The following is a 12,441-nucleotide window of genomic DNA, read 5'->3' as shown; positions in this document are numbered from 1 at the left end:
GAAACAATGAACGGATAACTCGAGGTTGTTGGGTTTTTTTTTTTTACGAAAAGATCATTTCTTCTTCACGCGACACCGTCGCAGATGGATTGCGTCATCGGGCTTTCCGAGCAGGCCGGACTGCAAAAAAAAAAAAAAAAACGGTCTGACAAAAAAGATGGCATTCGACACAGAAAACGACGATCTATTTGATTTTATTGTCATGGCGGAAGAAAAATTCCGAGGGGAGGGCTACGAAGAAGGCTTTAAGAAAGGGACCGATCAGGGTCTGCAGACTGGCCGCAGACACGGCGCTTCGCACGGGGCTCAACTCTCCGCGGAGATTTCCTTTTATTATGGATTTGCCGCGACGTGGAAATGTCTTCTGCAGCACGGATCGGAGCCGAAGCAAAGGAAACGACTGAAAGCCCTCGAATCTCTTTTGGGGTTGATCCAGAATTCCAGCTGCGAAGACCCCAAAGCGACAAAGCTCAAGGAGGACATGGAGAAGCTTCGATGCAAATTCAGACAGGTTTGCTCCATCCTCAGCATCCAGGCCGACTTCAAGGAGTACGCCAAAGTGTCTAACGGCGCTTCCTTCTAAAGTCTTGACATTACACGACGGTTGTTGAAGTTTTATTGTTTTGTTTCAGTCAGAAATACGAAGACGTAAAATATATACGAAGAGATCTGTAAAGCTGGCAAATGTAATTTCATTGTCACTCTGAGGACTTTTTTTTCTTAAATTATACACTCAATCGCGGTCATTTTATTTCGTTTTCGGAATATTAATCTCGAACAGTCGTCTTAAAAAAAAAAAAAAAAAACATTTGGCTGCATCAGTGGCGTGCCTATTCCACGAGATGGCAGCACAAGAAACAAGTTGGGGCTCGAACGCATTTTAAATATTACACATGGTAACTCGGATGGAAAACGTCCTTTATTAGTATCCAGTTTGTAAGCAGGTTTCTTTCTTTCTTTCTTTTTTTTTAACCAATATGTATTCCGGACGTTTTGGGAGCAAACGTCAAAAATAATGCGACGGAAAATACGTCATTAAAGGGGGACCCCGTAGACGCTCATGAATGGCTTCGAGTGATGAATTTCAAAAAATCCCTTTGCCTGAATCTCAGTTGGACTTTCCCGGCGACCCGTACTCGGTGTCGATCCTGAAGGTGGGCTACAACAACCCGCAGCCCGACGGAACCTTCCGGGCCGACGGAACCGTGACGCTCGTCACGGCGGCGGACGGCAACAACATTCTGGTTGACACCGGCGGGCCTTGGGACGGCGATTTCCTCGTGGAATGCCTCCGAAAAAAGGGGCTGCGGCCCGGGGACGTCCGCCTGGTCGTGGGGACTCACGGACATTCGGACCACATCGGGAACCTCAATCTCTTCCCGTCCGCCGACGTCATCGTGGGTCATGACGTCAGTCGAGGGGACGTCTATCGGCCCAATCGGCTGTCGCTGGGGCACGCGCACGTCGTGGACGAGCACGTACGTTGACAATAATTAATTTTTGTAATTTGACCAAGTTCAGTAAAAAAAAAAAAAAACGTAATCGTGCATTCAAAGGATTTTTTTTAATTCAATAAGAAAAGGTAAAATGTTGGGCATGATTTTTTTTTTTTTTTTTTTTTCTTTTCCAAATGTATGGACATTGACGGCTTGGCATGCTGACAATTCTGACCTGCGTGCCGCAGGTGCGCGTGGTGCCCACCCCCGGCCACACCGGGCAGGACGTGAGCGTCCAGGTGAAGGGGACCTCGGCGGGTACGGTCCTGGTGGCGGGGGACCTCTTCGACTGCTGCCGGGACGAGGACACGTGGCGCTCGCTGAGCCTCGACCCCGCCGCGCAGGAGGCGAGCCGCGGGGAGGCGCTCCGGACCGCCGACGTCATCGTGCCGGGCCACGGCCTCCCCTTTCGGGTCCTTCGAAACTCCTGACGGGAGGAGACGCTGTGCAGATTATTATTATTCCCACCACAGATAAGATAAGATCATGCTACTCACATGTTTGTTATCAACCAACAAATTCAACTTTTTCCATTTGCGCTCTACAACATCGTGACAGTTAATATGACCCCCCCCCACCCCCCTGCACCCATCTGACCTTTCAGAGTGGTAGTGCCAGGCACGGGGAGGGGGGGGGGGGGTGTTTGTCACCTGTCGGGTTTGGACCCCAACACACCCTAACGTCTTGATAAGATCATCAAATTGCATGCGCAGCGGTCGCATCTTGCGCCATAAAGGCCATAAAACTAAAAGGTGCTTGTTGCTTTTTGGCGCTTTCGGTTCAACCCCCAAGTTCTAAAACCGAGTCCGGGAGTGCCACAAACTTGTTTAAAGTTGACTTTTTTTCTTTGCATGAAATGTAGAATTTGAAATAAATGACTATTTTCCTCCTAATATTTTGACTTTTTTTTAATCTTGACCGATTCAAGCGTTGGTTGGTCACGTCCTCTCGTGCAAAGGTACGGAGCCCCTAAAGGGACATTGAAAAAAAAACCAACTAGTTTTTCTCATTGTAACGAGTAAGTTACTTATTGTAATGAGAATTGTGAAAAGTTGGAAAAATGCCAAAGCTTCTCATTACAATGAGAAACAAGGTTTTTTTTTTTAAGTTTTCAATGTCTCTTCAGGGACTCCGTACAAAGGAGAACGACGCAAAAAAAAAACTAAACAAAAACAAAGACTTTTATGGCGATGCCGAAGAGACACACTCCCATAACATAAAGTCCACGGTCATAAAGCGTCTAATCAAGCTGCGTGCGCTTATCAGCGGCGATAGTGCCATCTTTTTCCCCACCCACGTGGCGCATTTATAAATAAGTACGAGGCGGGAAACGGGAATTTTTGGCGCTGCGAGCGGCCATCATGTGCACGGGAGCGTGCGCCAGGGTGGTGGCGTTGCCCCTCTACGTCCTGGCCTTGTTGTCCATCATCTGCAACGTCGTGCTCTTCTTCCCCGACCTGGACGGCAAGTACGCGGCCGAGGATCGCGCCGGCGAGGCCCGGATCACCGAGGAGGTCAAATACATGGGAGGTGTGGTCGGAGGGGGAATCATGGTGAGTCAAGTCGGCGCCGGGAAAAGGGAAGCTCTTCTGACCAAAATGGCAGCCTTGCTGTCTGGGGGGTCTCTGGTCACGACTTCGGTGTTTTGGTTTTGTCTCGCGTGGCTCCAATTTGGTCTCAAAAGGTTGAGCCCGAAAATACAATTTCGCCAAAGATGGTTTTTTTTCCTTCTGTCGGAACGCCACGTGAGTTTCTCGGCTTTTCCTTCCCCGAGGTCCTGATCCCGGCCATCCACATCCACCTGACCAGTTCTGGCAAATGCTGCGCCAACCGTTGCGGGGTGAGCACAAACGAGCCGTCTCCTCCCCGCGGCAAAAGCGCTCGCGACCTTTGACACGATGTGCGACCGGGTGCAGATGTTCCTGTCCGTCGGCTTCGCGGCGGCCGGCGTGGCGGGCGCCGTCTACAGCCTGAGCGCGGCCCTCCTGGGCCTGGTCAACGGGCCCATGTGCTTCTGGAAAAACGAGCAAAATCCCTCGGGGGAATGGGGGGTCCCCTTCGCAAACAGGTTTGTTCGGGTTGAAGTTTTCAAGCGAGTTTTCGAGCGTGACGACCCCCCCCCCCCCCCCCCCCGCAGCAGCGGCAGCTACCTGACGGAAAAGGAAACGTGGAACCGGTGCATCGTCCCGGAGGGTGTGGTGGAGTTCAACGTGGGGCTGTTCTCCACCTTAGCGGCGGCGGCCTCCCTGGAACTGGTCCTCTGCCTCGTTCAAATGGTCAACGGGCTTTTCGGATGCATCTGCGGCACCTGTTCCGGGAAAGAGGTCGGGCGTCGCGGGAAGAGCCTTATTTTATTTGAGTTTTTGAAAGACGTGACAATAACCCCGACGTCTGCTCGTGTCGTTCAACAGTAAACCTGGTCGAGCGCTCGACGAAGAGACCACGCGGGCGGACGCCATTTCTCCAAAAAGCTCAAGTGTCGGCCCTCTTATTCCCCCGCGACGTGATTGTGCTCGTTTTCGCTCTGCGTGTGTGTGTGAGGACATGTTTCAACGTATTTTGTAATAAAGATCAGGATTCATAACTGATAATGTCTTGTTTTTGGACGATGTAAAAAAAAAAAAAAAAAAACAAAAAAAAAACGACGATGCAATCCAATTACAGCAGCCGCATGAAACCTTCTGTATTCTCCTTATCCTTTGGGGATTTGCGGTTCAGTTCTGTTTGTAAATAGTCCGCGACGGGCCGGATGACCCGTCTTGAGGGCGCACGTCGTCGGAGGGAGGAGGGATCGCCGAAGACCGCGGTCAAGTTTCAAGTCCGGCACGGGGACTAAGATTTGATACGGCTGACGACGGGACACGGCAAAATATTCGGGAGACGACCTTCGACGCGGACGAGACGGCGCGATTTTAGCGGCGCCGCGAACCGGGTCAGCAAAACATCCCAAGAGCAAGTGAGTCGCGGGAGGGGGGGGGCAAATTCCAGGGTCAAGTTTCGAGGCAGGAAGAATTTGCTGCAGGATCTTAACCTTGCAACTTTCAGACTCTTCTAGTACTACTACTACTTGTGGAAGCGTTCGGTTTTTGTTTTTAATAAGTTTTGCTCCAGTGGCGCACGTTTTTGGATCGGAATCAACCAAGGTTGAAATGTGGCAAAGCACCAAGGAAGTCTTGGTCGAGTCCAAGTCGTCTCGGTGCCAGGCCCTTTTTAATTCCTCACTTTATCATCTTAAGTGGCAGACATTTGGCGTAATCTCGTTTGAGCGATCCCGCAATTGGAACATCAACAGAGCCCAAACGGGCACAAGCTAACGGTCCGGTCCGGTCTAGTAGAGCCTTGCATAATGTTGGCAACCAAAAATGACTGAAAAGTTGCACAAAGATAACAGAACAAAACTTATGTCATCTTCCATCCAACCATTTTCTTCACCGCTTATCCTCACGAGGGTCGCGGGAAGTGCTGGAGCCTATCCCAGCCGTCAACGGCCCCGAACTGGTCGCCAACCAATCATCGCAGGGCACATTGAGACAAACAGCCGCACTCACAATCACACCTTGGGGCAATTTAGAGTGTCCAATTAACGTTGCATGTTTTTGGGACGTGGGAAGAAACCGGAGTACCCAAAGAGGCACGGGGAGAACATGCGAACTCTCCACAGGCGGGTCCGGGATTGAACCCGGGACCTCAAAACCGTGAGGCCAACGCTTTACCGGCTTATCCACCGTGCAGCCCTTGGGTCATTTCATACTACTGATTTTTTTTCAATGTTTTTTTTTCTTTTAAAACACGTAAAGGAGAAAAAAACTCCACTAGGACCACGCTGGGTGGTTTTATTTCGGAGGTGGCCGGAAGTACTTCTCACCTCGGCTAGGCTTTTATTTTGCAAGCGCGCGGAAGTCCGCGGCGTCTTTTGTCTCGCTCGCCCGCTTTTCTTTTTCTTTTTCTGTGCGCGATTAAGCAGCTCAAGCAAATCCAAATCCAAAACACAACACCTGCGACGTCTTCCTGCGGCGAGGCCCGGTCCCGGTCCCGGTTCGCCTCCTTCCCGCAGCGAGATGTTCCGAGCTCCCGGCGGCTGCACGCGAACAACGCCGCCGCCGATACCGGTCCGGGGACACAGCGATGCTTTTCAAACGGAGAGCCAGGTAGCGGCCGGGGGGGGGGGGGGGGGGGGGGTGGGGGGAGGGAGAGACAATAATAATAATTATTATAATAGCAGGTGGGAAAAGAAATCGAAGGAATTGCGATACGGGGATTGTGTAGAGAATTAAATGCAGACGTAGAAGGGGAGGCGGGGGGGGGCTCCTTCCCCCTCCTTCTCACGCAAAGGCCTTTCTCCTCTTTTTTGTTGCTGTTTTTATTTTTTATTTTTCGCTTGAAAACGGAAACGGGAAAAGAATAGCCAGCTCCGTTTTGACGTCGAGCCCACGTCAGTCCTCTCATATTTGCTGCATCAATTTGGTGTTCCGAGAAGAGGGCTGCAATGTCAGCGCTATGAGAGTCAACTTGTAGTCCGGTATTACAGTATTTGAGTTTTTCAAAAACAATATAATATTGTGAGGGGAGATTTCCCAATGGAAAGTTTGTGGGGGGGGGGGGAGCTGCAATGTGTTGACCAGGATAAGCTCATCCATGGCTTTACCTCAAGTCGACTTGACCATTGTAATGATCTTCTGAGCGGACTGCGGACTGCCCAAAAAAAAAAAAAAAGAGCATTAAACAGATGCAGCTCGTTCAGGATGACCCCAGCTCGCGTTTGGACCCGAACAAAGAGGTCAGAGGGTAGAACTCCAATTCTTCTCCGATTCTTCTGCTGGTCTCTAAATCACTTAAACGGTTTAGGTCTTGAGTACGTGAAAGGAATGCCAACGGAATACGAACCCAGTAGCCCAGAGTCCGAAGCGAGCGAAGTGGCGGAAAGCCTTCTAGAATAATAACGTAAGTTGGAACGTGACGAGAGAAAAAAAAAAAAAAAAAAGTCTCATCGCGAACAACAATAAAAAGGAGACAATTTTACCAGCAAAAAATTGAGCCGAAGGAGAAAAAGCGTGACGCGCTTGCATGACATCAGCTCACCCCGTTGATTCCGCATCCCCGCAGGATGCTGCGAGCGCTGGCGTGCGGCCGGCTGGGCCCGCTTTGGATGTGGAAAGCGCTGCTGCTCTGCGTGGCCGTCGCCTTCGCCGGACAGCTGCTGGGAATCTTCCTCAGCAAGAGGTAAGCGGACGTCTCGGGCGCGGAGGGGAAAGTCGTCAGGCTGCCAATGATCCGAGGAGCTGAGCTAAGTTGTCTGGGGCTTCACGTCTCTGGTTGGGTCACCCACGGCGAAAAGGTCCTCGGTAAGGACCGGACAAAGCACGGCTCCATAGAGCACTGTGATCTGGCAGGGACCTTTGGGGAGGGGGAGGATACTTCGGAGACCCGCTTAATTCCACTGACACGCCTTCCCATGAGGAACCAGAGTCTGGGTTCTCTGACGGGGACTCTGCGATCTCACTGAGGTGATCATAAAGGCCCAGGGGGTGGATGAGATTCGCCCACATTTCGGGGACAGTAGCTCTGGATTGGCAGACTGGGGCGGTTGGTCCCCCTCTTTAAATTACAGGGCGATCACACTCCTCAGCCTCCCAGGGTGAAGTCTGCTGGAGAGGAGGGTCCGTCGGCAAGGTTCCGATCCCAAATTCAGGGGAGCAGTGTGCTTTTCGTCCTGGCCGTGGAACAGCGAACCAGTTCTGTACCCCGGGCAGGCCTCTGATCGGTACGCCTCCCCGGTGAGGAACGTCCCACCGGGACGACCCGGGACACGGCGGAGAGACCGCATCTCTCGGCTGGCCCGGGAACGCCTCGGGATCCCCTTGGAAGCGGCTGGGGACGCGGAAGTCTGGGCGTCCCTGGTGAGGCTGCTGCCCCAGCAACCTGACCTCAGATAAGCAGTTGAAGACGGACAGACGGACGGATTGAGGTCATAATGTTATGAGAAAAAGGCGCAGCGTTCAGTTATTTGCTTTGTCCGCAAAGTTCAGGATGTTATGTGGAAACGGTTGCATCGCAACCAAATTTATGGCAAAAAATGTCTTGCGGCTGATGAAGGCGCTTTTCCCCGGGCCGTCTTTCCCAGCAGCGTCCACCCGGCCGCCGCCTCCATCTTCTCGTCCCCTGAGGGCCGGGGGCCGTCTCTGGGCCCCTGCCGCCCGCACACCCACGTCATGTTCCTCAAGACGCACAAGACTGCCAGCAGCACGGTGCTCAACATGCTGTACCGCTTCGGGGAGGACCACGGCCTGCGCTTCGCCCTGCCGCCGGGCTACCAGCTGGGCTACCCGCTGCCCTTCAGCGCCCACCGTGTCAAGGGCTACCGGGGCCCCCGCGTGGTGGAGTTCCACGTCATGGGCAATCACGAGATTTCAGAAAGCCGAGGTAAGTGGGTGAAAGGATTTGTCTTTTTTTTTTGGGGGGGGGGGGAAGAAAGAAAGAAACATGGGTCATCTATTGTGTTGTCGCAGGTGGAGAAGGTGATGCCCGCAGACACATTCTACTTCTCCATCGTCAGGGACCCCGCGGCTCTCGCCGAGTCGTCCTTCGCGTACTACAAAGAGGTGGCGCCCGCCTTCCGGAAAGCCAAAAGCTTGGGCGACTTTGCGGATGACCCCAGCAAGTACTACGACCCCCGCGCCCGCAACAACCACTACGCCCGCAACTTGCTGTGGTTCGACTTCGGCATGGACCACAACGCCAACTTCTCTGCGGCTCTGGCGCACCGTGGCGAGGTCTTCGTACGCCAGACCTTCAAGTTGGTGCTGTTGTCAGAGTTCTTCGACCAGTCCATGATCCTCCTGCGCCACGCCCTGTGTTGGCCTCTGGACTCTGTTGTGTCGTTCAGCCTCAACGCACGGCAGCGCAAGCTGGACGGCATCAGCGGCGCCGCTCCAAGCGATGGGCGGGCCGGCAGCAATCGGGGCGGACGCTCCCCGCCCAATCTGATCCTCACTGAGGAGCAGCGGGAGAAGCTGCGCCGGTGGAACGCCTTGGACTGGCACTTGTATCGAGCCTTCAACCGGACCTTCTGGGAGGAAGCGGAGGCGTTCGGCAAAGAGCGAATGGAGCGGGAAGTGGCGCTCTTGCGGAGTCGGCGTGAGGCCCTGGCCGGGGCCTGCCTGCGCAACAGCGGCGAGCCCGTAGAGGCCCACCGCATCCGAGACAAAGCAATCAGGCCCTTCCAGAGCGGCCCGGCCAAGATTCTGGGCTACGAACTGCAGCCGGGCCTGGACAACGGCACCGCGGCGGCATGCCTGAGGCTGATCCGCCCCGAGATCCAGTACAAAGACGCGCTGGACGCCAAGCAGTTCCCACGGCCGCAGTCGGCTCGAGCCCCGCCGCAGCCGCAGAGCCCCGGGCTGGCCTCTGACGGCTCGTTTTTCAAACAAGACCCGTCCGGGCCACGGGAGAAGGGACGCCGCCCCGGGGGCAGGACCGGGGAAGAGGGGCCACGGGACCACGACGGCGGTCAGTCAATGAGCTGGAACCGCAATGATTCCGCAGGGAGGACGAGGAAGCGGGAAGCCGTTTGAGCGGAACCCGCTCGGACAAAAAACCTCCCGTTGCACGTCCGTCTTCGGACTTTCGCTTCAAGCCGGATGCCGGTTGCCGACGTTCGAAAATGAAAACGACCGACGCGCGAGCGCAGTCTGGGCGCACGAGAAAATAAACCTCAAATAGGGCCAAACAAAGTCCTAAAATTACAACCAGAAAGTTGCAATGTTGCCAGAAAAAAGAAGAAAAGTTTGCAGATACGGTCAAAGTCCAACATGAAGAAAAGTGACCAGGAAAGGGAATTAAATTACAGTATTTATGCAAACAAGGAAAAGATTCATGTTATGATGTCGTGTTATGAGAAGAATATTAAGTTTTGAGACAATGAGGATGTAGGATTGTGAGGACAAAAAGCCAAAAGTTACACGAATTAGGTCACCAGATCCTAACGTTACCGAAATCAAATGTGGCTGTCAAATTTCAAAACGTGCTTGAGGCAGGCTTTGGCGGTCGTCGTTGAGGCAAAAACCGTTGGCCGATGCCATGGAGAAAGACTTCGAGGAAATTCTGGTCCATTGTCCGCCGTCTCGGGGGGTGCTGCTGACTTTGACTCAGAACATTGCGAGTCGGTTGGGAGAATAGTTCAATTAAAAAGCCCCGGCCGGGGGTGGATGAGATTCACCCAGACTTCGGGGACAGTCCAATTACGGGAGGGGGGGGATCACGCTCCTCAGCTTCCCCGGTAAGGTCTGCTGGAGAGGAGGGTCCGCCGGCAAGTCCGATCCCCGATTCAGGGGAAGCCGTGTGCTTTTCGTCCAGGCCGCGGAACAGCGGGACCAGGTCTACAACCTCGGCAGGCGTCCGATCCGGATGCCTCTCAGACGCGCCCCCCCTCCCCCCGGTGGAGACCCCCTGGGACGAAGGAGGACACGCCGCAGGGATTCAGTCTCTCGGGTGGCCTGGGAACACTTCGGGATCGGCCCCGGAAGAGTTGGATGAAGTGGCTGGGGACGGGGGAGCCCGGCAGTCCCCGATAAACCTACTGGCCCGGCCCCCCCACCGCCACCCCACCCGACCGACCCAGATGGACGGATAAAATCATAGTATTATAAGAAAAGATGGTATTCCAGGAATAACGTCGTCATGGCGCAAGAAAAAGACATTTTTCTCACGAAAGTCCATCTTTTTCTCGTAATATTTGATGTTTTTTTTTCTTTTCAGTGTGGGGCAGTCCTCTTTTGGATTCACTTGCATTCCCGGTCCTGACTTGGGAGTATGAAAAGTGAAAAGGAACTTGCACAATGAAGAAATATTAGCTGCGGCTTTCATCTGCAACTTTTACACATTCGACCCGTTTCTTCATCAGATGACGAGATTACATTTTGGTTCACTTTCCGTGTCAAGTGCTGCACATCGACGAACGCAAGCAGCCTTTTTCATGATTTCAATCGATATTATTTCATCGATGTTTATTCATTTGCATTTGTTTGATACAAATGAAGGCCTTCTCGCTAATAATAATAATAATAATAATATTAATCGTACTCTGCCCCCACTGTCGGAGGAGTACTTGGCCGCCGGAGATGCCAAATCATGTGACGGTCATCTTTTTTTTTGTTTTTGTTTTTTCAGAGCCCAACAATGCGTCCATTCATAATTTGTCAGCGGACTCGACAATGACCTTGGTGTTCACGTCCGTGAAATAAAGACGTCACAACAACAGAGTGCCGGGCTAACTTTTTCAGTTCTACTACATCAAGAAAAACGCAACAAACGTGGATTTCACTTCCACGTACGCGGCTCCAGGTGTCACTCACTAGGCCACGCCTCTTCAAGGCGCACCCAGTACACCAATGACGTACCTTACAAAGCCATTTTATTTATTTTCATCTTCTTATTTTGATTTTTTTTTTTTTTTCCCCATATAGTACAGTGGTATTAAATTATGCTGAAAGTGTGGTACAAAAAGTCTAAAATTGTGAAAAATAGTTGACAAATGAAGTGGTAAAATTACAGTGAATTACTTGCAACGTCAGGAGAAAAAAAAGTATCGAGTACAACTGTACTGGTCGAAGTAGTCACATAGGTGTAATATCATCCAAAAATATTCCAGATGAGAAACATGAATTGCATTACAACAATGAAGTCATTATATTCCAAGAAAAGAAATTGCTGCAATAAAATTGAATACAAATTCTATTTAAAAACTTGTCCTATTGTTACAGTAGTGCCTCAATCTATTTTTTTTGCAGTATTTCATATATTGTATTGAAAAAAAGAAAAACATTTTGATGATTTGCAATTTGGGTGCGTAGCTGCCAGTTTTGAGCAATCAGCTCGTGGAGATGCAGAAGGTTCTGAGACGATCGATTTGATTCAAACGCCATCCAAATCATCAATTAACCACTGTTTATTTTATTTATATTTTTTTAAAAATATCAGCAAATGGTTGACAGCTGGGAAGTAGGTGCAAACAATTTTGGTTTGTTTGTCTGCCGTGCAACATTTAGCAAAACTCATGTTGACCAATGCATGTCACACGATGGGACCGCTTAAGGTAAGTCCCACCTTCTGCCACAGAAAATATTACATTAATATCAATACAATTATAAATGTATTCTTCCACCCCCCCCCCACGCACACACACACACACACGCACACAAAAGAGTTTTGACAAAAATATATATATATATATCTACATTCTGCCCCCGGCACCCATAACCTGCAGGGCATTGCTGGAAATTCAGCTACTGCTGGTTGAAGAAAAAGAAGAGGAATGCGCAGAGCCTACAAGTGAGTGGAGGGACTTTGACTTGAAAGTCAAGATTTTGCTTCTCCAGCTTTATTTTGGGTGGGTTACAATTGCATATTTGTAATCATACCGATATTGTAAAATTCCCCTTTCACCTCCCTCCAAATAATATTCCATCTTTATTTTCATACTTAAACCCTGGTCATAAAATTACAACTGTCAAAAAAAAAATGCTCAAATTATGATTTAAGTGTCAAAATAAATGTCATTATTTTGGATGTGATTTTCATTGCTTGGAGTTGTTTTGAAACCCGAAATCAAGGCCGAGTCGCATACTTGGTTGGATTTTTGACAACAACAGAAAAATTCCTCAGGAAAATGACTATTATTTTTGTAATATTACATCTTATTTTCCAATAAAAAACAAATTGAGGTGAAATTTTTTTTCTCTCTCTGATAGTTTCATCTGGGGGTGGGGGGTTACACATCATTTTGAAACGTATATTTAATGCAAAAAATAAGACACGTTTCCCTGCTGTGGGGACCCGCAAACAATGCATTTTTGTTGTCTATTTAAAGAGTTAATTTGAGTTTCCGTCGTTTTTTTTTTTTTCAAACGCATGCCAATAAAGTAAGTTTCTTTCGGCTTGTCCCTTTCGG

The 12,441-nt window shown here is 50.6% G+C and overlaps 4 protein-coding genes across 4 annotated transcripts; all 4 read left to right on the top strand.

Moving 5' to 3' along the window:
• Nucleotides 1–39: 39 nt before the first annotated feature.
• Nucleotides 40–717, top strand: lto1 (LTO1 maturation factor of ABCE1). Its single transcript, XM_061808803.1, has one exon. The coding sequence runs from the start codon at nt 158–160 to the stop codon at nt 581–583; it is 426 nt and encodes a 141-aa protein (XP_061664787.1). The 5' UTR covers nt 40–157; the 3' UTR covers nt 584–717.
• Nucleotides 617–2,389, top strand: mblac1 (metallo-beta-lactamase domain containing 1). Its single transcript, XM_061808801.1, has 2 exons — nt 617–1,478; nt 1,685–2,389. Exons 1-2 carry the CDS (start codon nt 1,065–1,067, stop codon nt 1,925–1,927), a joined length of 657 nt encoding a protein of 218 aa, XP_061664785.1. The 5' UTR covers nt 617–1,064; the 3' UTR covers nt 1,928–2,389.
• A 368-nt stretch (nt 2,390–2,757) lies between these two features.
• LOC133494789 (transmembrane 4 L6 family member 1-like) lies at nt 2,758–4,038 on the top strand. The gene is made up of 5 exons (XM_061808937.1): nt 2,758–3,049; nt 3,271–3,336; nt 3,413–3,564; nt 3,634–3,820; nt 3,908–4,038. Exons 1-5 carry the CDS (start codon nt 2,858–2,860, stop codon nt 3,908–3,910), a joined length of 600 nt encoding a protein of 199 aa, XP_061664921.1. The 5' UTR covers nt 2,758–2,857; the 3' UTR covers nt 3,911–4,038.
• A 1,432-nt stretch (nt 4,039–5,470) lies between these two features.
• Nucleotides 5,471–12,392, top strand: gal3st4 (galactose-3-O-sulfotransferase 4). Its single transcript, XM_061808936.1, is given in 5 exon segments — nt 5,471–5,644; nt 6,600–6,716; nt 7,618–7,896; nt 7,898–7,916; nt 8,003–12,392. Coding segments are annotated over 5 exon segments (1,503 nt in total). The 5' UTR covers nt 5,471–5,621; the 3' UTR covers nt 9,068–12,392.
• Nucleotides 12,393–12,441: the final 49 nt, after the last annotated feature.

The sequence above is a fragment of the Syngnathoides biaculeatus genome, chromosome 21 (genome assembly GCF_019802595.1).
Source record: "Syngnathoides biaculeatus isolate LvHL_M chromosome 21, ASM1980259v1, whole genome shotgun sequence".
Taxonomy (NCBI): Eukaryota; Metazoa; Chordata; class Actinopteri; order Syngnathiformes; family Syngnathidae; genus Syngnathoides; species Syngnathoides biaculeatus.
This window is presented reverse-complemented; position numbering and strand designations above follow the sequence as displayed.

Excerpts from the sequence above, each read along its gene's own strand:
- lto1 (XM_061808803.1), top strand. The coding sequence starts at position 158 with ATGGCATTCGACACAGAAAACGACGATCTATTTGATTTTATTGTCATG.
- LOC133494789 (XM_061808937.1), top strand. The coding sequence starts at position 2,858 with ATGTGCACGGGAGCGTGCGCCAGGGTGGTGGCGTTGCCCCTCTACGTC. Across the intron at positions 3,337-3,412 it reads GCTGCGCCAACCGTTGCGGG|ATGTTCCTGTCCGTCGGCTT; the intron begins GTGAGCACAAAC and ends GACCGGGTGCAG. Across the intron at positions 3,565-3,633 it reads GGGGTCCCCTTCGCAAACAG|CAGCGGCAGCTACCTGACGG; the intron begins GTTTGTTCGGGT and ends CCCCCCCCGCAG.
- mblac1 (XM_061808801.1), top strand. The coding sequence starts at position 1,065 with ATGGCTTCGAGTGATGAATTTCAAAAAATCCCTTTGCCTGAATCTCAG. Across the intron at positions 1,479-1,684 it reads CGCACGTCGTGGACGAGCAC|GTGCGCGTGGTGCCCACCCC; the intron begins GTACGTTGACAA and ends TGCGTGCCGCAG.